Source organism: Anopheles ziemanni, chromosome 2 (genome assembly GCF_943734765.1).
Source record: "Anopheles ziemanni chromosome 2, idAnoZiCoDA_A2_x.2, whole genome shotgun sequence".
NCBI classification, from domain to species: Eukaryota; Metazoa; Arthropoda; class Insecta; order Diptera; family Culicidae; genus Anopheles; species Anopheles ziemanni.
This window is the reverse complement of record NC_080705.1, coordinates 29,982,571-30,007,557: the sequence shown is the minus strand read 5'-3', so window position 1 is coordinate 30,007,557 and position 24,987 is coordinate 29,982,571. Positions and strand designations below refer to the sequence as shown.

The window sequence follows — 24,987 nt, the reverse complement described above, 5'->3', positions numbered from 1 at the left end:
TTTTTTTCTTTTCGATATTAGCATGCAACAAAAACAAGACCATTGTCACAATATTACTGTGGAAGAGCAAGGGTTGAAATTTCATAATTGATTTTGAACTGTACTATGTGTTAAAATCAGGAATTTTACAACTCAACACGGGTTGATTTGTATAAATATTATGTTTTTGATCAAATATGAGTGTATAGCATTTTCGAGAGATTAGTCTCGATACCTCTTAAATGTTTTATAATTTTAAAGAACAAACATAATTTACTAATGCAAGCTATAAGGATGCAAAAGTTAAGCTGAAAGCGTTTCTCCTGTGACAGTTTCAATCCCCATTGCCTTCAGCATCTTTCGCTTTTATATCCGTTCCAGAACTCCATGCTGCCTAAGTCCTCGAAGCGCGATTACTGGAATCCATTGCCTTTCCTTCGTTGGTACTATTTCTCGGCCATCCAATGTTAACCCGTGACCGTGGCAACCGTTTGGTGTGAGTCGGTATACGACCGCATCCCGTCTCTAGATGGAACGCTGGCGTCCTTTCAAATGGACAGTTCGCTCGATGGAACACTGCTGGAAGGATCTGCTAGAGCACTCCGGCCGGGCGCCATTTTGTCGAGCCCTTGCCATTCATTACCTGGACAGCGAATGCTGTAAGAGCCAAGTCAAAAAAAGAATCACATCCCCCTTTCGCTCCACCCCTGGGTCCATACTTTCACCCAACGTCGATTGAAAAGTTCATTTGGCCAGTTTCTCAGATGCCTGCGGGGGATTTTTTCGGAGTTGTTCCCGGATCCTTTCCGTAGCACGCGGAACTGTACGGTTCTCGGGCGACCTGCCCGAACACAGAGAAGCAGAGTGAATAGTGGGGGGAAAGAACGAAAAAAAACATCGTACCCAAAACAGGGCAGAAAAAACATGGTGCACAAAAATTAGTAAAGTTTGGAACAAAGGAACGAACGAGAATCCGCGCGCTTTTCGGGGGATTTCTGCGTCCAATCCGCGGGTATCCGGATCCCCGTTTAATCGTCCCTTTGCCAGCACCCCTTTTTCGGCCCCCTCCCACCCTCTAGGGTTATTATAATTTCGGCTTTCTATCTTTCTCCTTGAAGTTGGCCTCTCGAATCGCTGTCGCTTCATGTGTCCCCGTTTTGTGGGTATCCTTTTCTCTGCGATCGTGTCACTACACAAACTTTCATTCCGCTCCAGTTCGTTCGTTCCTTGTGTCAGCTTTTGGAAGCGTATGCGTTCGATGGGCCCTGGTAAAAATTTTCCGAACCGTTCGAGCAAACTGATAACTCAAGGGAAAACAACACGCACCGAAATGGGATAAAGTTCAAGCTACAAAACGGTGCATGCTTACGCTGAAAGCGGTGTTCAGTTGCTTGTACTGATGCTCAAAGTATCCCCTAAGCGTGGCAAGGTGCAATAATGAATACATTAAATTATAAAAATAGCTAAAAAAAAGTCACCATTAGGATATAACGGGGATTTTGTTTTAAAACTTCCTCTGATACGATGACGAGAATTGCATCGCGAAACGGCCTCTGCAATGAGCAATTCCGCTGCATCGTAGCAGGAAAGCTGGGAAAAAGTGCTTCTTGCACGCCAAAGTGAGAATGAAATTGGAGGAGAGTGCGATAGCGTTTGAAAACAAAAAAAAACGGAAAACTTTCCCATCCTTGTTTCTGGCTCTTCATAGCGCAACGCAATCCCAATCTGCCTCCGAGCCGCCATGGTGTAGAAGCTGCGATGCGGAGCAAAAGAAAAAAAAGGAAGATTGTTGCAAAAGCGGCAAAATGGCTGCTGCCAACGGCGCGCTGCACGTTCTGCTCCTTTTTTTGCCAGGTTTGTGTTTTTTGAAATTCTTTTCCTATGCGTTCGGCCTCGGCCCCGCCACCGGAGGTGAGGGGTGAGGGGACGATGGGTCCTGCAGGTGAAGGCTCGTTGGTAGTTAGCTTCGGGGCACATCAGGGACTAGCGTTATAACGCGGATTTAAAAAAGCGCCTTTGACCGAAAATGGGTGAGGACGCGGTGTGGTGCCGGAGGATAAAGTATGCGTTCCAGCTTTGTGGGCGGGCTTTGCGGTGGGAGCAATGCACCGGCGTCAAGGGGGAAGTGGGTAGGGGGGCAGCTAGTTTTTATGCTAGCCTATGCTAGCGCTCACGAATGGCTCCCGATGGGAACCGGGGCTTTGACTCCGACAAACATTTTGAGGCGATGCAGCACGGACCGAAGCGGAGACCACACCGTCGAAAGCGAGACACGCGGATGACACGGGAAGCTGGACACTCCCGTTTCCGCCAGGTTCTGTCATCGCCGATGGCGGGGTGGTTTTTTTTTCTACCTCCCACCCAAGTCGCCTGTTTCACCCACAAGCTGCTGCGTCAAGTTTGGGTGCCATTTAAGTTTCCGCACTTTCCCACCATCACTCTCTCTCTCTCACACACACACATACACATACATATCGACTGGTGGAAAAACTTGCAGGAAACTTGGACGAGAGCAAGGCCTCTTCCCTGTCTCGTGGAAAAAAACACCGGGCAAAAGCGACGCGTTTCCTCAATCCTTTCTATGGCAAAAGAAGCAGAGAAGCATATAGAACAAGGCAGAACAGCGGTCCTCCCAAAATTGTGAAAAAAAGTGTAACTTTCCTCCCGTTTCGGCGGAAAATTGGGGAACGCTGCATAGGTGCATAAAAATGAAAGCCTAAAAAAAGAAGTTTTGATGATTTTCTAGGAAAAATGCAACGTAATTAGTCACGGGTGAAAAAATGGAACGGCGCGAACAACTGGAGCTGGAAAACGAAACGAGGGAATTGAGAAAGGATGCTGTATATGACTGAGCTTTGACTGAAATATTACGCAAAGTGGAATAGAGTAATTGAAATGATGTTTACGATGAAAATTTATTTAATTATGAGTACCCAACTGGTAATGGTATTTGTTCAATTAATTTCAACTAGTATGACTCCAAAAAAGTATTTAATTCCTTTGAACGCCGTTTCCACAACGATTGACCTGCTTGCTCACGCTTTTATCCCCACTCGTGGGCGTCGACATACATATCTTTGTCTAATGCATCTTCTCCGACAGGTGGCGTAGTCCCGGTGCGTTTCCCGTCCCAATTTGGCTCATAGTAAAAGAAAATAAATTTCCCTTTGGCCGCCCATAAAGGACGTCGAACCGCTCGGATGGCTTGAGCTGTCAAACCCCGCCGAATGGGCGTTAAATGCGGGGGAAAAATAATATCGCAAGTTGCGCGGAGGGAAAAAAAGTTAAAATTGATTTTGCTCGTTCTTTCACCCGCCGCCCGCCTGCCCGCCCGTGCGCTGCAAACAACGCCAACTTCTTGCGAGCCGCTGGAAATATGGCTGAAATCGAATAACACCAGCATCAGCATCACCGTCACCCGTTGTTGTCGCGACAGAAGCCCGATCCGACGTGGTGCGCGTCTGATAAGAGGACTGGCGAACTTTCGAGCCCTGTTCGAGAGCGGCCAATGCATGACGTCTGACGACAGTATCTTTTTCTTCGCTGCCCAAAGGTACAGAGAAGAGTTAAAAAATAATAATTTGAGATTGAGAAAGTACGTTCACATATTTGACATACTATATTTCAAACAAATATAATTGCTGGAACATCTTTGTTATGCTTTGTTTTTGAAGGTATGCATTTTCTTTTGCAATGGAGCCACCTGGTGCCTCATGCGGTTTTTGTGAACATATCATGGGGAGCATCTCTTTTTCACGTGATTATTCCGCTTGTTACTGCGGGAATGCGTGGCCAGATAAAAATAAACTTAAAGCTCGCTGGTGGCTCAGCTGTGTGTCTTTTTTTTCCTCCGGTTCTGCTCAGAAAAGCGTAAAGCTACTTTCAATCCGGCGTATGTTGGTCCTTGAGTCAGCAGAAAAAGGCCGAGTACAAACCGGGACGTTGCCCGGAAGGGATCTTTAACGAGACAAAACTTTGCCAAACGCGTGTTCTTTCGATGCCCAGCTCCGATGACGAGGCAAACGGAAACTTTTGACAGATGACGCTTGACGTTGACAGACGATTTCGATGATGCCTGCTGATTGTTTTTCTTCGTTTGAACGTAAATGTTCATCCTTTGTTAATTTTTTTTATTCCTTGCGAACGATCAAATTGTCGATAAATCAAACACGATTTTCGACTTAATCGATGTGGCTTCTGAAAAAGCCGTTGATCTTGCTTCGTTCGCGGATGCTTTGAGCATATTTTCCCAATTTGCTATGGTATTCAAATGGAAACAAATTTGCTGCGTTAAAATGAGTAAACTAATGAGTATTTCTTTATTTATTACCTTGACTTGGTGACATAGTAATCGTTTAGCTGGATGGATAATCGGCTTATTTCCTTAACTTCCTCCTTAACTGTTGTGGTCACTTTACGTGAGGGAACGAAACCACGAACGAGCAATGAACCATATTGCATCCGGGAGCATCTCAGGAAAGTAGATCTTTTTCTTCTCCGCGAACAGCCTCTATCTACGTCTGTCGAATCACGATCAATGCACGAAAAGTTGCCGCTGGGTCGTGTTTTGTTAATCGTCCTAGCGTTTTAATTTTCTCTTTTGTGTCAAACATTGGCGCAGGGTTTTTCCCAAAAATGGCCGGCCGAAAAATGCACCAAAGATCGGATGCGAAAAGCCAGAATCTCAACTTGATCTCGACACGGCGTGTCGGTTCTCGATGTCTTGGTTGAGGAAGAACTCGGGACCGAGCTGGTGAGTAGCTTCCGTTGTGCATCGTGAGGTCAAGGTGGGCGAGATGAACAAGCAGTTAGGTAGGAAAGTCGTTGGGAGTGGAAACAGGCAGCAGCCGATGCGAAAATGGCGAACGAAAGGACGAAGAATGCCTGGCACGAAAAAGCTCCCATTCGTTTACGAACTTTCGAAACAGTTTGTGGAAGAGTTGAGAGCAGGCAGGAAGGAAGGCCGAAAAAACTGTCTCATTCGACAAATGAATAAACGAAGTGGCCACGGAAAGGCGCGCCAGTTCCGTGTGTGTGGTGGCAAAAAGTAAAAAGGATACTCCATTCTTTTTTGGTCCGGCCCGGGCGATGGAAAAACTCAGCTCGGTTCTAGACACACGGAGTGAATTCAAATATGGCGATGCCGGTAAGCTGGCTGTATGCGTTACGACGACGATGCTGTGGTAGTTCGGCACGTTCGTCTGAAAAGACGGTCGCTCCTTTCGTTGGCGGTGTGTCGCGTAAATAAAAACTGGAGCAAAAACGCGAGCAGATTTAGTCTGCCGTTTTTCGGGACGTTGGCAAATCGTCGCACAATGGGGAACCGGGTGGCGAAGCGGGTGGTGAGTGTAATTTCTCGCATCCTTGTATTCCCGCTCGAATATCTCCTCTTTCTTCCGTCGTTCGTCTGGCGGTTGCCTTTTCTTCTCCTTCGAGAGTTTTTGAAGCACATTTTGTTGCACACAACTATCCTACCCTGGGCTTGCAAGGAATGGCAAACTTTTTGGCTTGGTTTGTTTGTTTCTCCACCCTTTTTTTGGGGTTCGGTCGACTAGGCTGCTGCTGCGGTCTCGAAATCGGCGAGAATTTTGAGCCAAAGGCCAGATCCACACCTCGCCAGTGCGGGGTTGGATTTGTTGGGTTATCGTTTCGCTCCCTCCCTCGAGAAGATGGATAGAGATCAGGCGAAGACAACAGACCCGAAGCATCCCATCTAGAGGGTGAGAATCGTTTTTGGTCCGAAATGTGTCCACACGGGGAAAAACGGATGCTTCTTCCCGCCAAAATCGATCGCCGACTCCGTTTCAGGGCCTCGGTCGACCATGTGGTGCCGGAATGCCCAGCCGCAATCGGGGCTTTTTACACCGTAGGTCGTAAATAATATTTTCAACGTCACCGGGCGTTTGTGTGTGTGTGTTTGTTGGGGTGGTTTAATTTTTTTTTAAACGGTACAAAGAATAACAAGATGTAAAAAGTGTGTTTTAAAATACATCCCTTCGTCACTTGATAGTTCATTCTTTATTCCGCTCCCGATGATGTAATTCATGGCGCAAAACGGTGTACAAAAAATTATCAAAGAACTCATTTTGAAATTAATTACTTACCTGTTGCAACGAGAAATTAATTCTCGGGAGCTGTTCGGTAAAAACTATTGGAATAAAACACACACAAAAAAAAACACCCAATGTTCTCCCAGTTACACGCAGCGACGACAACTTTATTCAATCGATAAGCATCTAAGGTAAACATAATTGCTGCGTAGGCACTTCGGAGGGCTGGCGTTTGGCGCCATCGTTTCGTCCGAGTGTATTTAGCTTTTGCTTCTATCGATATTTTCTATGGCCGCTCGCTGCGGATTCCGAGTGCAGTCCCCAAAGGTCCGTGCCAAAAGGCGAGCGGAAAATGGTTGTGCTATATTTCCGTGAGCGCACCGTTTTCTTGGAGATCGAAACCCCTGTTGGCAAGGAAGGGGGAGGAAGAGGGGTGCACTCGCTGCCCTTTGAAGACACGGCGGACCATGATTAATGCTGCATTGACGATGAAAGCGTGGACGAAACTAAAAAAAGGCAGTCTGCACCGAACCGAAAGGAAGATCCCTTTGAAGACAGTGCGGCGAAAGAGCGAAACATATACAGGCACACTAAGCAAAAAAAAATCACAAAGTACGTTAATTAAATATTAAACATTAACATTTTCCTACCCCCACACGATGGGAGGACGCGTTTGTAAACCGGCGTTTCTTGCCCTTTTTAAAATTTATTTTCATGTTATACTTTTTCGTGCTTTAAAATTGACTAGAGGAGAATATTTGCGTCTTTTTGTTTTTTTGTTACTTTCAATGCCACCGGAGGCGGTTTCAGTGCGGATCTGTTTGAATAATTACTGGACGGAAAAGGGATTGGTCAGGACAAAAAACAACAGTACCCTGTAAAGGTACCGGACTAATAGCTTGTTGCACACTTTGCGAGAAAAGGTACTTTATGTAAAACCCTCGTAAAGGTTGAGGCATAATGTACAGGACGTCGATTGGAGGCAGTCCTGAAAGGGTCGAGCTAGTTTCAATCGAATGGCACTCAAACACACACGAGCCGCAAATGCAGACCATGGAAGTAACCTTCGCTGTATGATTCAACAAATGGTCAATTACAATATAAATTAAAGATGTCTTCAAACGGTGAACTTACTGGCTTCGCGGTTGTGTCAATGTTCACCTGTCAAACGTTCACCTTACCTCCCTTCCTCCTTACCTCTATGTGACTCGGCTCCGACTGTCTGTCAATCAATCAATGGGAAGCGTTTGTATATTTTTTAAAGAGTGTTTATTGTATGCCTCCACCAACCTCTTGATACCAACGCGGTGGGATCACTCGCCCGCGAAGTATGCGCGTCCGGCATATTTTCGTGCGAATTTTATGCTGCACTTGTATGCTGCAACGCTTGGCGGGTATTCGCTGGTGGCCAATTTTGGCATCGGCTTTCGGTGGTGACAGCTCGAGGGCCCGATATTTCCGAACAACCAAGTCGATCGATCGTTAGAGTTTTGTTTTCCCGCCGAGTTCAAATTCTTTATACTCGACATGGAGTTATATTTTTTCCGCGTCCATTTTGGAAAGAGGATAAAATTTGTGACGATAAGGAGCCACAGACATGGGCGAGGCCAAAAGTATCCGCATTTCGTCTTTCCCAATCCGTAACATTGCGCAAGGCGATGACGACGGTCGAGGGAATTCCGTCTGGGAAGATTTAGAACTGCCAATAGAGCGAGAAAGGGTTCTCTTCGCTTCGGCGAACCGCTTCTTATGCCATCGCTGAGCTACCAAAGTTTTTGTTTTCGCTTTGTCCCTTCACAATATCTTACGTCCATTTGACATTATAATTGGTGTTAGAAGCAGGCGCGCACGAGTTGAAATTGAGGAATCGAAAAATCGAATCCTCTCTCATGCGTACCTGCTTCATTCTTCATCTGTTGCTTCGCGCAATCGACGCTTCAGCTTGAATGAATCTGGCCACACAGACAGCAACACGATTGGCACAGAAGGTGTCAAGGCTCATGAGTGTGTATAAATGAATTGGTAAAATTGTTCCTGCCGGTGTGAATGCGTGGGAATATTTAATTGGAAACATTCACATGCTGTCCGCACGCACCATCGTAACAAGAAGAGGCGGTGGTTTAGGTAGGAATCGACCTGGCAATAGTTTGAGAATTTCGTTGGAAGGCGTTTAAGGTTTAATTATGGAAAAGTTGAACTCCCAAGAGCATGAGAACTTGATCGCTGTTACTTATGGAGGCGCCTAATACTTGATGCTAAGGATGTTTCTATTTAGTATACTGTATCCTTTGATATCATACAATATCACTCTAAAATAAAAATTGTTTATTGCAACACAAGATGGCGCACATTTTGTTTAGTGTTTTCCATTTTCAAGCTGATATGTTTGCTTCGTACACAAATGTTGGACAAATATTTTGCACATTTTCGCCGAATTGCTTACCCGATCCGTCGTCGGCAAGGTTAAAAAAGCTACACCGGTATTATGTTTGACTTCAATCCAATATTGCAAGGTTAATCCTTCTTGCCACCGACGGATCCATCCACCCGCCCGGCGGCGTGAAAATATGTTTTCGCTGAAATACACACGCACTTGCGAGAAACGGTTGTTTGTCGTCGGGGCGCACCTTCGCCATCCTGCTGCATCTCACCTGGGAACTTTTGAGAAGAAAATTCGAGGCTTTGCCGATTCGCGGGAAAAAAACAGTCACACACTGAGCACGTGGTACACGTAAGCGACAGGTCCTCGCGCTAGGTACCTTTCAATCGAGGGTTGGACCGAATGAAATCGTCCGCACATTAACAGACGTCTTAAATTCATATCTATGCCGTTGGCGTTTATATTGATGTTTTGTTAAAAATCTGCATAACATTTGGATTAGTATATGCCTTATTGAGTGAATGCTTCCAACCGCATGTAGATGGCGTGTTTTATTTGAAACAATCATGTTCTAACGAACGAACAGACACTTGACGCGAAGTAAGATAAAACGACTTCATTCATCCAGTGCTTTTTTCCGCTCCATTTCGAAGCAACTCGGCAGAAGTGCTTTCCACGAAAGGCGCGTCCATTGCCCCATTTCCACGTTATACTTCGTGCGTTTGCTAGAATCTCCTTGCAGCATCATCTGTGTCACTTTCTGTCCACCGCAATACCAGGGTTCGTCAGCCAACGCTCCAGTTCTTCCACTTCGTGGGTCATTGTTTGTCACTCGTCATTGTTTACGGTAAAGAAAACCCTATCGATTGGTGACGAGAGGTAACGGTGTTGCCCATCGTGTGGCACGTGTATTGCCACAGGATAAATGTAGGAAAACAAAACGAAACTCACGATTTAAAACGGGAAGCGGAAGAACGACGGTTCTGTAGATTTTTTCTATCGCTTTGAGAAGGTCCCCGATGGGACGATTTATTTCCCAGAAGCGAAAATCATCTTCGAAGAACAATTTCTTGTGGTGCCTATTTTTCTTTTATTTTGTTAAAATATGTAACTTTTGATTGCGCTTCCCCCGTTTCATTACTCGAGATACCGACGAGTTCCTTGCGAAATTTATTGTGGTACAAACAAAAAAAAGAGGGAGGAAAAATCCTCCATAAATCGAAACAGGGATCGCACGGGTGAAAATCCCGAATGCGTTTCGCGAGGGTGGAAAGTACGTTTTGTTTATTTTTGCCAACTCTTCCACCGGCTGCCCAGCCTTTGCATAACCATGCGGACAATCGCGTTCCAATCGAAATTCGTCCGCTTGGCAAAACCCGGGCGAGGGAGCAACATTTTGCAATGGATGCGTGGAAAAATGGGTTGTTGATGTGAATGGAACCGAACGCCATCCCACGTTCAAGGTCGGACGCATAAACAGATGCTTGGTTGAATTTGGCAAGAACGACGACCCAGATTCGTCGGGGGTCGTTTGTCGATATCGTGGAGTCCTGTAGTGGAGCAGCATTTTCGCTTGTCAAAAACACTCATCGAAGAGTTGGTCGACAGGAAAAGCGACCGTTCGATTGGTGAGAAAATGAACACAAAAATAAAGTGCGTGAAATTGAAGGATCACAGTTTTGAAAACTCGGATGAATCCTCCATTCGCTTCGATTTGCAATAAACCGGCCAAATATTTCTTCACTCAAACGTCCAACCCGAAGCACCGTTAGATCGAGGCAACTATTTGCCAGCGAAGCAGACACGCTGGGAACATCCCGTTGATGATGATCCGAAGGGTTTTTTCGTGTTTTTGTTCTCCTCATCCGATCCCTTTTTGTTTCTCGCTCGTCGCTTTCGCTTTGGGTCCTTCTCGGCCGGCGGCAAGAAATTCGGCATACAATGAATCATCGCCAGTCATCCTTCGTGGTTTTGCGCTGTGCCATTTTTCGCTGGCATCTGCCGTCGCTTTCCGTCACCTCTCCTCCCACCCGCAGGGTCCTGTATAAACACAAAGTGTCCGCATTTTTTCGCCCATGTATTTATATTCCTTTAAAAACGCCCGACTGCGACGAGCGAATCCGGCGGCCTGAACAGGATGTTCTATCGTTGCGTTCCATTCCCCGTGGCAGACAAGGGTCTGGGATGCTTGGGGAAAGGTGGTGAGGATTTTTTTAAAAAAAGATACCCATTGGTACCCCGGTTGGCAGTTTCCGTTTTCCCTCCGACTTTTTTTTCTTTATTTTCCTCCCGCCCGTTGCAACAATCACGGAACATGCTGGCGCCGGAATGTAGGTGTGTATTTCTAGCTTGTGCTCGTTGCCTGTGTGCGAGGGTGCGTGTTCCGACGGGATGGTTCTCTATCTTCCGGAAAGCCTTGCCTTTGTTTTCCAGTCCCTCCCTCCTCACACCCTTTCCCTGCTGGCCGCACCAGCATCCTCCCCACCCGTTTCCACTCCATTGTTATATGGCGTCGAGGTTTTTCTCGTTTTGCTTGCGCTCCGTTGTTTTGTTTCAAACTGACAGTTGCTGGTTGTTTTTATACGCTCCAAATTGAAGTTTAAACCCGAATCAAACGAGCACGTTCGTGGCCGGAGGAAAGGGGCGGGATAGGAGGCTGGAAGGAGAAAACAGTGGGAAGGTCGGGAATGTGACCTAAAAAAAATGAACCTGGGATAAAAAAACGGCCAAAGCCCGACGACGAACGCGGAGATATATCGCATTCGGCCCCGGAGATGAGCTCGGAGAGTTCGGAGCGGGAGTCTGGCCGACGCATTCCCAAAAGGCCACGAGGGAAAGGATGCTGTCGGGTGGGCGGGCACGGCCCGGGGTGAAGGGTGTGGAAAAAGTGAGCCTTTTTTTTCTCCCCCCATCCTCGCCTCTTTCGCCTCGTTTCGGCCACCGTTCCAGCCGTTCGTTCATCCGGCAGCTCGCGTCGCGTACTCGCGGCATCGTCATCGTTTGGCGTGCGTTTTTGTTTACGGTCCCGGTGTGCTTGGCTGAAGATCGGTTCTCCACCGATGCCACTCCCCCCCCCCCTCTCCCTCTCCTCTGTCTCTTACACTTCCGAAGCCCCGATGCTTTGTCCCTCCACTCACTCACTCACTCACTCCGCTGCGTGCATTCGAAAATTGAACACTTTTTTCGCGCGCAGTTTCAGCCCCAAAAGCACCACCACCTACTCCCCCCCGTTCCGGTCCGTACCCTTCCGGGTACGGGGATGAAGCTTTTTGCTTACGGGATTTCCCGAGCGCGAGAACAGCAGGCCGGTCGTCGTCGTCGCAGCAGACGCGGGCGAGCATGGCGATGATTACGAATGGGAGATACATGCTGCCGGTTCGAAAATGTTATCCCAGCGCGCGCGTTATCGTCGTCGTGGCTTTGCTACCGTTTTCGTTCGCTCTCGGCATCGTCATCAGCATCATCTTCATCATCGGGCTCGGGAGGTTGGTTGTGTTTGAATGTTGGCCCCATGGATTGGATCATCGTTGAAGGGAAAAAAATCATATGAACCACACGAACACGCCATGGAAAATCTGCAGAGGAGAATGGCAATCGCACTATGAGCCAAGGGGTAAACTTATCTCCAATTTGGTTCATTTTTTTAAAAACTCATGTTTGTATAAGACTGCAACCTCTTGTGTCTTTACCAAGACCTAAAAATTTCCATTTACGTTTGCGATTTGACTAATATTATTTAGAGTGATACTTTTCCATCTACTTTTAATCAAGTACTTTACACTCTGTTTTTGAATTTAAAATTTTTATCAAGACTTGAAACAGTAGATATTTTCTGTGAAGACTCTTATCGTCATTCGTTGGGGCAAGTTACAATTACGTTTTTATTGATTTATTTAAACAACTGGAGAAGATTTACGAAAAGATATTGTTGAAAAAAACTTCTAGTACAAACAATTTTTTTTCCAGTTTCATCCATAAATTTCGTCCTTTCACCAACGCACAACAATCTCACAATGCTGGTGCTTTTTTTTATCTATTTACATTCGGATCGTTTCTCTTCTTTCCTTCCCCTTCCGAAGGGGGTCAAACCACGGGGCCCTCGTACCCCGAGTCGACCTACATACATACAAACTCAAGTATCTTCGGCGGTCTTTCGCTCAACACACTCTCCCAATATTGCAGCGCACCAGCAAGGGCCATGAATTTCCCCAGTTTTTCCACGGCGCTTTTGGCCGGAGGAAAAAGCTTTTCCTCGCTACGGATGAAAAACTTCTCCCTCCGCGCAAGCACGTTCCGGCCGGTATGTGTTGGTGCGACGCGCGTCGTTGTGTTGAGCCGGCGTCGTCAACGTTTGTTTGGTTTTTCATGCTGCCGCTTTCCCATTTATTTTCTCCACAATGGCACAACACACGCAGCACGCTGGTGTGTGTGCCTGTTTGTGCAAGGCGGGTTTTCGTGTTTTTGTGTGCCCCTCCCCCTCCCCCTCTCCCTTAACAACCGTTCGGATGACAGTATCCTTTTGCCCTTCACCCCGGACATTCGCTATCGTTGGTTGTTAGATGCTGTAGTTTGCTGTGAGTTTCGCTATTTCCAATTGTGCGATAAGTTTTTGTAACAGTCAACATGTGATTCAATTATGAAAATTAAAGGGCAATACTAACATTATCTTAGCGATTTTATTAACTGAAATAATTTAGTATCCCTTTTATTTAGGGATTTATAGATATGGTACGTATAACTTTGAATTACTTTTCTAGTGTTTCATTTCTCTATTTGATGTAAACAACGGCTTGTTTGCACATTTTAAGAACATATATTTAATTATTCAACTACGCTATTGATTTCTTTAGGATAAATTTAAATTAGAAAACCAAAGTCAATCCACTTCAATGATTCCTTCTACTTCAACACTGTTCATCTTTCACACCAATTTAAACGAGCTTGACACATCTTTGTGGGGATATGAATAGCGTATTTTTACAAACCACTAACATAGTTTCCAACTGACGAAGAATTGATAACCATATAGAACAACCTAAACAAACCTACCGTCAGTTTTGATGTTCTTTCAATACGTTTTGTATCGTTTTGGTTTATTTATTTATTTACAGGGTGGCATCGTAGAAGTGATACACTTATTCGAGCGGTTACTGCCAAACTTCTGTACCCAGTGTGTTAAACAAATGGGTATATTTCGACAGATTTACTTGTTTACTATTTATGTCCAAAACGTACACTCAGTGTTCAGTTCAGTTTTCTAGTAACTACTATGAATTCAAGTCGCGAGCAAGTTAAAATTTTGCATATGCAAGGTTTGACAAACATTCAGATTTGGCAGAAACTGTCTCATCTCAATTTAAGTCGATTATTTGTCTACCGGACCATCAAGCGATACGAGGAGACAGGGACAGTTGTTCCAAAGAAGAAACCGGGTAAAAAACGGAGTGTCCGGATTCTAGCGGTGATTAAAGCGGTAAAGGAACGTGTCCGGCGGAATCCAGCTCGCTCGGGAAAAAAATGGCGCGTGACATGAACATGAGTCACTTTGCCATGCAATGCATTTTGAAAATGGACCTTGGTTACGAAGCCTTTAAAAAGCAGAAAATTCACGGCTTAACCTCCAACAATATTGCCGACAGGGTTACCAGATCTCGCTTGCTACTGAAGACGCACGCAGGCCACAACATCATCTTTTCGGATGAAAAACTGTTCACTCTGGAGGCTCCCTTAAATAAGCAGAATGATCGAGTCTATGGAGCATCTATTCGGGATATACCAGCCGATAAAAGAGCAGTCGAGCGGTATCAAAATACGTCAGCGGTTATGGTTTGGAGAGCTATCTCCACCAAAGGGAAGTTGCCGTTGTTATTTATCGACAAAGGCGTGAAGATAAACAAGGAGTATTATTTAGAACACGTTCTCCAAGGCCACTTGAAACCATACGCTATGCAGCTTTTTGGCAAAGACAGCTTTTGCTTCCAACAGGATTCAGCTCCATCCCATAAAGCTTCAATCGTTCAGGAGTGGTGCAAGGAACATTTGCCATGTTTCATCAACGCATCGGAATATCCTGCTGCCTCTCCAGATTTGAATCCGTTGGACTTTAGCATATGGGGACACATGCTTGGGAAGTTAGGCGACGTCAAACGTTTGAATTTGGCCGGAATCAAGAGACGGTTGCTAAAGATATGGGAAGAAATGTCGGATGAAGTTGTGCGTGCGGCCTTCAACGACTTCCAAAAGCGTCTACGGGCCGTTATCAAGTTCATAGGTGAAAGATTTGAAATAAATTGAGTCAAATGCAAGTTAAGTAGTAATAGAAGTTATTTAAATCAATTTCGAAGAGATATCGTACCTGGTTTCAATTTTATCACATAAACAAAGTGTATCACTTCTACGATGCCACCCTGTACAGAGTTAAACTTTCATATGCAGACGCGGCCTTAGACACAATATTGCCAAAACCTGAGATTTAAGGCTCAAATAAATAGCCTCTTGCTATGTTATCTGAACTAAGTTGTGCTGCTGCAGGACTCGGAGCTTGTTAGATTTTAGTTTTGTATTTTTGGTTATGTTCATGTTCTTTTTCATGAAAAATTACGATAATCAAGATTTGTGTTACAATTATTTGACTTCACAAAAGCACCCATACAAGTTGACATACAATGTTTCAAATTTAAACTTACGCTGCCATTCGTTAAACTTATCATTTCGAACGGTACCTTTTCGTGAGCCCTCTCCTTCGCAGTCTCCCGTCGATAGACGACGGTCGGCTCGTTTTTCTACCCAGTCCCAACAGGGATTGCATTGTGGTGAGGAATGGTTGGATACCGCCCCCTTCCATCTCCTCCTCCTCACGCCGTCAAGGGGACGGAATGGACGAACCGGAGGGTAACGAACACGGGACGAACATTAGACATCGTCGAGTTCTGGCATCAACCGTCCCCAAACCACGGGGACTGTTGCGTGCAGAAAAAAGGATCCGCCGTTTCGTCTCCACAGGTTTTGCTCTCGCACTTCGCCATTTTGCTCTTCCTTTTGCTGCATTTTTTGCACTCTCTGCTTCTCTCTATCTCTCTCGCCGTGGTCGTGTCACTCTCTGTTTTGGTTTTTATGCACGTGTCCAGGCTGTCTCGTCGTAAATAAACGCTGGCCCGTGTTAGCCCTGTGCTGCCCGCACCTCTAAGCTTTCTGCATCGTCCCCCCCGTTCGGAATCATCCCCCTCTACACTCAACCTAGCCCTCGCCTACCCCGACGGGGAGTGCCCGGGGCGGACGGTCAAACCCAACAATCTCTTCGTCTCGATCGGAGCCACGGAACAGAGATGCCCTTTCACTGCGTCTTGTTCTCTCGTTCAGCCACACTGAATGATCTCCCAGTCTTCCCCCCAGCCCTTCCCGTTTCCGGGACGGGGGTTTTCCGGTCGAACGGTATGCCATTAGCGTTTTTCACCACGTGCTTTTTCTGCACACTTTCTATACAAAACCAACACCAACGACGACGACGACGACGACGTCCATCACTGCGTACATACATGGGACCGGTGCTGTTGTGGGACAGGGTGGCCGACGGAGGGTGGCAAAAGGTATGCGATGGAGAAGAAGACAAATAACCACCACAACGCTAGCGTTTCCCGAGCGCGTACATAAACAGTTCTTGCCTGTCCTCCGGAAAGGACACGAACGTCCATCGCCGTTGAAGGGTAACTATTGGGGGGGGGGGACCTAAGCGCAGGTCGTGGGAGGATGCGAAACAGGAGAGAAGGGTGCACCCATCGACGCGAGAGAGGTGGAGACGAGGAACCACATGTTTTAGCGTTTGGTTAATTTATGGCGTACGAGTGACTTGATGTTTCGCCGGGCTGACCCTTTGCCGGGGTTGAGCGGGATAAAAACGCGCACTGTAACAAATTCGTAAACGAAACAAAGAAAGGAGGAATAAGCAAATAGGGGGAAAAAAAAATATCTCCGGTTTAGAGACGTCCGAAACTGAAACCCACCGCCCTCCTGCTCCATTGTAAGGGGGCTCTCCGTGTTGGGGCCCGATTTTTGAGTTTGCGTCAACCCCTAGAGCAGGCTATTTTCCTCGGGAAATGTTTGTCAAACCTCATTTCTCCCGAGAACGTTACAATTGATTCATTTCGGACGATTTACACATTTTGAACAGTGAATTTAACATCGACGGGTAGATTTATTGAGCAAACGCATTGTTTGCCGATTTTTACATTGTAACATTTATCAATTCGCCTCTGGGCGGTTGCAAGTGAGGGTAGGTTCAGTTGGTAGCGGGTCGGAAAAATAAAGCTTTCCATTGAATCAATTAGTACTCACGAAGAATAAATGATTGGAAATTAATATTGATTTTCTCGTGCAGGTATAGATTGCGAAATGAATTATGTAATAACATTTCCTTCTGGTCTTTTAGAACCGATGTTGAGAACAGAAGCTAATGAAATCGACTGTTAGAATATCGATTTACTTTTTTAAACTTAAACTATATTCTACTATGATTTCTTATTAAGTACATTATTTAACAACCACACATTTTCCGACACTTCTAAATCGGTGAAAGTTACTTACACGATCGATTATTCCACTTCAGTGAACGCTTGGAGTACAACTGTTGTCACGTGCCACGTTGTTTGCCTGTTGAGCGAACGACCCGAATGCATATTCAATCACGAAAAGATCGCTCTGGCCTTACCGGCTTCGCTGCATTGGCTGCCCTTCCCCATTCACTTGCTTAAGGATACAAAGTTAAACGGTTCCCCACTTCGAAAAGCAGAACCTTGCTCCAGTTTGGTTGTATCTCCTTCTCGCTTTCGGTGGCCACGCAAATTTAGCCAGCAAGGTGGTGGAGAACCTGCTCGCACATTTGAAAAATGGAGCCGTTGATCGCACGGCCGTTAGAGGTTAGAGTGGACACGACCCGATGACTAGCGAGTGATTGGTCTAACGCTCATTAACGTGGTAAGGCGTGATATTGTATTTATTCAATGATTGTGTGTGATTTACACTATGTGAGTCATATTTGTAAATCGTAAACAAATTTGGGTTTTATACTTTTGTTTCCAAAGTAATTTTTGATTGGAGCATTTTTTCGAACTATCAGCAGCATCTTCATAAATTTTATTGTGAAAAATTATTGAAAATCAAACTACATTCCCGCAAATTACATGCCATAGGGTTTAAGCGTTGGATTAGCTTGTTATCGAGAGGTTTTACACTCTAGCAAGAACTTCTTCATACTTCAAAATCGAATTGTTTATCTTCAATACAATCGCATCCGAATATTACCACCCGTTTTGGACGATTCTGGCCAGCCTCCTTCCACGATCCGGTGTTGGTTTAAGGTGAACGAAATGGCGCTGACCCTAATGAGTTGTTCGTTTAGTCGTTGTTTTGCTTCTCGGTGGCATTCGATGCAAAAAACCACGATGCTTGCCGGCGTCGCCATTAGAGAGTGTGGTCCTCTTACCAAAAGCGAACACATTATTCATCTACTCAGACTCCTGGGATCGTACGCATTAAGAGCGATGGTTTAGTTGTAAAATAAAATGGAAAAAAGGCTTCAACATTAAAACGAAACATTACAGAGAAAGTGGAAGTGTTTTTATCGTCGAGCAGCTTTGAATTCCTTGCGGTCACGGTCGGGTAGAGCAATGGTGAAATGGGCGGGAAAAACTCCATCGGAAGCAATCCGCAATCGGAAAGTAAACCGTTCCATATTCTGGATCCGTTTACGTATTACGGTTATTTTATTAACAAATATAATAAGTAATTTACATAAAAAATGTCGATCGTCACTCGTAGGCATGGGGATTGTCTTATTTTTGATGAGCGAACGTTGTGTTATCTTATATGCCATATTGTCATATCGTATCTCTTGTTCCAAAACAAAACAAATAATATTCCCGGTTAAAGGAAATTTAATACAAATAAAAAACAAGCAAAAAAACAACTAAACTGTTGTTTAGCGTTTGTCCACCATTTATTACTGGCTATCTAAGAGACACAAACAGCAGTTTGCTGCTGTTTTATCCATATATTACATTTTTGAATCGCCGTTTTTGTGGTCCGTTTCGTTTTCTTCTATTGGTTACACCTTCGTAGGTATAGCATGTTGATTTTGTTCACATTTTTTCACCCCCACCAGGTGCTTAGATAATTAAATATCTGTAAACTGCTCGGAACGGTGCGGCCGGCAACCGTTAAACGAAGTTGTTCGTGAACTCGAGATGCTCCGCTCCTCCGGCATCCAACCCACACTCACATATCCACCGTGGCATGCGCGAGAGCTGCTGCTCTCAAGTGACCACTTCCATTTAATCTTGATGATCGACAGCATCATCTATGACTACGACAGAACCACCCTTAAACCACAGAGACAGTAGTGTATGATGAGTTAAAGTTTCTCCTTGATTCTCATTAGCCTCGGGGTCGTAATGTACAAGTTTGGTTGCCTGTTTTTTTCTTCTATCTAATGTGAGTACATGTTTTTTTTTATGTTGAACTTGGGTTTTTTGTGTGCGCGAATGATAGAATGATAAATACGTTACCATACATTAGGCACAAAAAGAGAGTTTAATGCTTCGTTTCATTTCACCTTAACTGTTGTTTGTTACCGAGACGAGTGTAATACATATTTTTTTGTGTCACTTACGGCTAGGTCTTACACCTAGACGTTAACGACGTTTCCAGTGAAATTTACGTACCATCCTAATAGAAAAGAAAGTTTAGTTTCGTGCGATTAAACGTATGGCATCTTATACCCACTAGGTCATCCCAAGTACAGTGCTTAACACTAGAATGCGCGACTTTAACCAACCCAATGATGCTGAAATATGATCAACTAGACACTTATATTTGAGGCTCTAAGGTTTACACTCTTCAACAACATGTGAAACATTACTGATGAAAAATATTTCAACTGATTTAAATAATTATAAGCAAGTCAAGGAAATAATTATTTAATTATATTTTATTGAATTTCTTGCCTGCATGCAGTCAAAATTTCACATAATTTTAGTAAGAGTTTAAACTCTTACTTATCACTAAACAATGTCAATCTTAAAAGATTCGTTAAAAATAAAAACCTATTTAGGTGAATTGAGAATTTAAGTGCATCATTCTGTTAAGGAGTTCACTTGTCAATTTTTAAGGTATCGTATTTTCTTTTGTGACGATAACACAAATTTTCTTGTTTTTTTAATTTACTTTTTTGATAGAGGAACAACACGGTGCTGCTTTTAATCGTTAACCCATTTTTTTCAATGTATTCCTCTCATTAAAATACACCTCGGCACTTTTCTTTAGTCTCAAATGTCCCTATACTGCGTGTCAAAATAAATGAATGCCCATTCATTACGAAATGCTCGTCTAATTTCCACCAGCCGTTGGCAGGATAATTGCAAAACCCGTTAGATCGAAACACCCATGTCACAAAGAACTTCCTGAAATAAAGAAAAATACTTCGATTAAATTAAATTATGCACCAAGTTACAATTTGCGTTGCCCAACGACATTTTTAACGTTTTCCGCTCGGTTCGTAGCGCCAAAATTTCTATCACGAACGAAGACGAACCATTATATTTGGTGTGTTTAAATATTTTTTTGGTCAACCTCTTCGGTCCGGTGCAGAGGGGTTGTTTCTGGTCTATTTTTTTGGTTTGATTGACGCCCTGGCGGTGAACTAACGGTAGCTTCCTGCTATCGGAAATACATGAATTTCTGATGCGCTTTTCCGACCGCTGGTGAGTTCGCTCGATTCGTTGTTGATGTTTTTTTGTCGGTGTAATTTTTCTTCAGCTCCATCGCGCTCCGTTGCTAATTTGAACTTTCTTCCAAATGACGGTTTGAAGGAGAGAAAAAAAGCAACCAAATCACCGATCTGACCCACGGGGTCCCAAAAACGGGATAACGACGATCTTCCAGCGTGGATGCGGGCCGGGGCTCAGGAAGGGTGAAAATTAATGAACTAAAAAATAATATACATGTATTAAGATCGCGCGCAAATGGGGAGCCAACCTGACAAAGAGATGAAAGAGTCAAGAAAAAAAAACAGGCTCTACCCTTCACCCAGAAATGAAGCGGCACAAAATGGAACGGTTCGGGAAGGGTTAAGGGATGATTGTGGTCAGCCTGAAAGAAGAAAAGGCATAAAAAGCAGGGTTTGGGCGAGGGAGAAAAAAAAACAACAACAACCGCGACGCACGGCGGAAGCAGACGTCTCCGCCAGAACACACGTACATGCAGACTCACACACAGAGGAAACAGCAGCAGCAGGCGTCAAACAACGACGGACCCGCGTTAAACGGTAACTCGATAATTGATTGCTGAAAAAAAGTAATTAACTATCCAGCACCATTCATTACCATACGCGATCGATGGGTATGGAGGGAGGGTGAAGCGGATGGGGGTGAATGCTGACAGCGGCCCCAAAAGGTCGTCTTCCGCCGGGAGCCTTCATCAAGCCGGTCGTTTGGTGGTCAGATGTTGGCCGGTCGCACAAAGCAATCGTTACGCGTGATTCGTAACGCCGGTGGGCGCCTCCCTCCGCGGTTGCTGGGGGAGAAGGAGGGGACGGAGGAGGAGAATACGGGGCTAATGATCGTGAGTAAGCTGCGGTCCAAACGGCTGTGTATGTGTGCGTGTGCAATCGAATATGGTGTTGATGATCCCGGGGGTCACGCTGGTGGATCGTGACGGCGCCAATTTTGAATTCTCCCGGCACGCGCCTTGGCCGCGGGCTCCCGCACTTTCGCCGGCGGCCCGGAGGCAGCTGACCGGAGGCGGCGGGTTGGTGGGCTATAATTTCGTGTTCGTCTCCCAAACCCAGGCCGGCGCGGCTGCTACCGTCCGTTATCACATCCGGTGATTTCTCCGCGCGCGCGTGCAGATGCCGAACACCAGCCTTGAACGATCGATGCACAGGTGATCGATGCGAGTCGATGAATGAATCCTGCACCGGCATCGACAGGCGGTTGTGGATGCATTTCCGGTCGGAGATCACTTTCTACCCTACGATGGTGGCGTGAAAGGCGAGCGCGTTGGATGGCCAGCTGTGGTGCCGGGCTGCGTCGTGGGACAGTTTAATTGATAAGCAGACGATTTTCATTCATCAACAGGATGCGTGTGTCGGTTGTCTGTTTCCATTCAATAATGATCAACTGCAATTTTTGTAACTTACATTGTATCCGCTTACGTAATTGTTCGGAATGAATGAAATTCATCTTGAGCGGGTAATGCTTGAGCTGATGTTTCAAGAATAGGAGAAAAATTATATTAAATTTATTTACCTAATTTTATCGACTGAAACACTGTGCTAAAAATAACTTTCCAGTAGTTCCAAGCAGGCAAAAGTAAAGCAAATTCTCATTGAAGCAATTACACGATATGAGCATGTACGTATAGCGCGATCGAATTCAATGCAAACGATTTTTTCCTATCCGGGAGTAACAACTAAACAAATTATTTGTAGAAAATTGGTTACTTCTTATGTTTTGCTTTCGCGAAGAACCAAGATTCGTTACATCGTTGTATTGTATACGTAAAATAAAATCTTAAAAGAGATTTATTGGAGTAATGTACTTGAAGCTTCAACTTGAATTCAACATTACTACTACTTTCAGACGTGGTAGTTGAACTAGAAGTTTTTCATGAGATAAAATTATTGGGTATTCAACGAATCAGTGAAAACGTAGCCTACTTTGAATTAGATGTCTAATTTATTCGTGTTTAATAGATTTCTTTCCATATTTTTTACTTCCATATTTTTCAAATTTCTTTTCCAAAGCACATTTTTTTTTTCGAATGGCTATTCTTATATCGAAGCTAAGAAAAAAACAACTACAACAGAGGTCAAATAAATATTGCTGAAATTTATATGTACTTTCGAGCTCTTCTAACTCTAAACATCTCCAATCATCTCTCTTTTCTTTGGGCAGAAGTGTTATTTTCGGCCATAATAGCAATGACTTCTGGATCGCACGTGCTCGCTCGTTGATTAGGTACAGATTAAGTGTAAAAGCATGCCTGGCCCGAACCACAGTGCACCTGTTTTAGCTACTTGGCCATCATTGAAGCGTTCCGCTAATTTTATACTTCGAAATTAATCGCTCTGGCCGAGCCGGCAACAAACCCTAATAACCTATTGGATTCCGTTTGGGTCAAAGGGGTTTCTAATAAATAGGTAGAACTATGCTGCCGATTATTCGCTTTGGCTTCCGCCGCTTTCCGGAAGAGCGGTGAATAGTTTAGGCAACTTCTGAAACGATCGTTGATCGATCGCTATTTGATCGATTACTCTTCAAGTATTTGGTTTAGATCAAGACTATTTCATATGTCTGTTTAACTTAATATATTTATTTATATTTTCTTCCATTAAAACTTTATCCATGCCTTGTTTCTCTTTACAGTAAACTAGCTGTATTTGATGGCAAAAAAGCGATTCGCGGCGGAATTCCATTCGTTTTTCGTAAGTATTTTGAGACATTGCTTGTTTTCATCAATTTCTGTTCCTATCGCCAATGTTTTCTGTTCTTTTTTTTTTATCACAACAGCACAATTCGGACCATGGAATTTTGGCCCGCAACATGGGTTTGGCCGTGTGGTTCGGTGGACACTGGAACGCGCCCCGGAACGATTGCCAAGCGGCGACGTGGAGGCCGTCTTTAGCTTAATGGACAACGAAATAACCCGCTCGATGTGGAACTACCCGTAAGAATTCGTTTCTGGTGATCGATTTAAAAGATGTAAAAATATTGAAGCCAGCCATTTTCCTACAGCTTCCGCATCACGTACCGATTGATCCTGCGCGAGAAGGAGCTGCACTTTCACATCGGCGTGTACAACCCGAGCAAAGAGATGACCTTCTCCTTCAACCTGTTGCTGCACACGTACCTGAAGGTGCCGGATGTGCGCCGGTGTCAAATTACGGGACTGCACGGTTGCACCTTTATCGATAAGGTGAGTCGCAAAGCAATCCCAGGGAAAGGGTGTACGCTAAATTTACTGATGGTTTTTGGTTGTTTGCAGACACGGGACGGTGCCATCTACCAGGAAGGCCGGGACGCGGTGACAATCAACGAATGGACGGACCGGATCTACCAGCACACGCCGCAGGAGCACATCATCACGAATGTGGTGTCCGGGCGCAAGATGCGGCTGCAGAAGTACAACTTCCCCGACACGGTCGTGTGGAACCCGTGGATGGAGAAGGCCCGCGAGTGCCAGGACTTTGGCGACGACGAGTACCCGAACATGATCTGCGTCGAGGCGGGCCACGTCTCGACACCGGTCATCCTGCTGCCCGGCACCGCGTTCGAGGCGTCGCAAATTCTTCAGGTAAATGGGGAACACCTCACGACTGGCTGCGATCCCTTGGTTAAACATTTTCATTTTCTTCTCCAGGTCATGTGAGTGGAAACACCGGGAGGTGCTGTGACCCGCAGTAAAGGTTCCTCCCGAGCGAAATCCAAAAAGAATCAACAACAGCAGCAACAACAGCAACAGCAGCAGCAGCAGCAGCAACAGCAACAACCACAGTCCACACCAAATCAGCAACCGAGTAGCCAACAGCAGGCTCCGCAAACTCAGCAGGCGCAGCAGCAACAACAGCAAGCGGCTCAGGCGGCGGTAGCAGCAGCTCAGCAGCAGGCTCAGCAACAGGCTCAGCAACAGCAGCAACAGCAGCAGCAACAGCAGCAACAGCAGCAACAGCAGCTGCAGCAGCAACAGCTCGCAACGAATGCTGCCGCCCTGTGGCAAGTTCCGGCGGCGGCCGCCGCAGCAGCGGCCTGCTGGAACAACTACGCCAACTTCCAGACGGCTGGCGTGCTGGCCTTCAAGATGCCACCGTCCTGTGGCGGACTGTGCGGTCCGCAGAACAACTGCGAGCTGTGCTCGCTAAACTCGAACTGATTCCGTTCTGCTGTGCGCTGTGTGTAGGTTGTGATTCTTTTTGTACGCGCAAATCGCAACGATTTGCGGTCGCCCCCGGCTATGGTCACGGAGTTCTGGGATCTGCTCCTTGGTGGTGAACGCACCTTGGTAGCCGGTCGATTGAACGCGGCTTAGAGATCGCCGTCTCCATTCACCTATGTTACATGTAACGAGACGCGTCGGTTTCTCCCAGCCAACCGGGCCGTGCTGTGGGGAAGGATTTTGCTCAAGAAAGTGTCAATCAAAGGGTTTTGTTTTATTTAAAGGGATTAGATAAGCTTAATTTTTATACATGCTACCATACTTCATACGTTAAATGCGTCCACAGATGCGCCCATTGGCGACTGGAATGGAACTTCACACGTCCTTAGCGGTGCAGACGTGGGGTAGCGTTCTGGAGAGAAAGAGTTTTAAACTTTTTTAACATTAAATATTACGAATCATGCAAATGAAATCAAAATAATTACGATAAGTCCCGGCACGGTGTAGCTAGAAGACGATTGAGGGATATACCAGAAAGTCGGGCAAGTGTAGGATAACAATTGATCCGAGCATACGAAATAGGAAAGAGAAGCTTAATAGGGAAAAAGTTAAAATTTAAACAACAAAACTACATCCATTGCTCGACAAAGAAAA

The 24,987-nt window shown here is 45.3% G+C and overlaps 1 protein-coding gene across 1 annotated transcript in view; it reads left to right on the top strand.

Annotated features, from left to right (window-relative positions):
- Positions 1-24,114, top strand: part of LOC131293353 (uncharacterized) — a gene marked incomplete at its 3' end in the record, with an annotated part of 37,617 nt that extends 13,503 nt beyond the window's left edge. Inside the window, exons 3-7 of the mRNA XM_058321432.1 lie at positions 22,827-22,885; positions 22,971-23,127; positions 23,196-23,376; positions 23,446-23,754; positions 23,893-24,114. Of these exons, the coding sequence (XP_058177415.1) occupies positions 22,827-22,885; positions 22,971-23,127; positions 23,196-23,376; positions 23,446-23,754; positions 23,893-24,114 (928 nt within the window). The remainder of the gene's footprint in view (positions 1-22,826; positions 22,886-22,970; positions 23,128-23,195; positions 23,377-23,445; positions 23,755-23,892) is intronic.
- Positions 24,115-24,987: the final 873 nt, after the last annotated feature.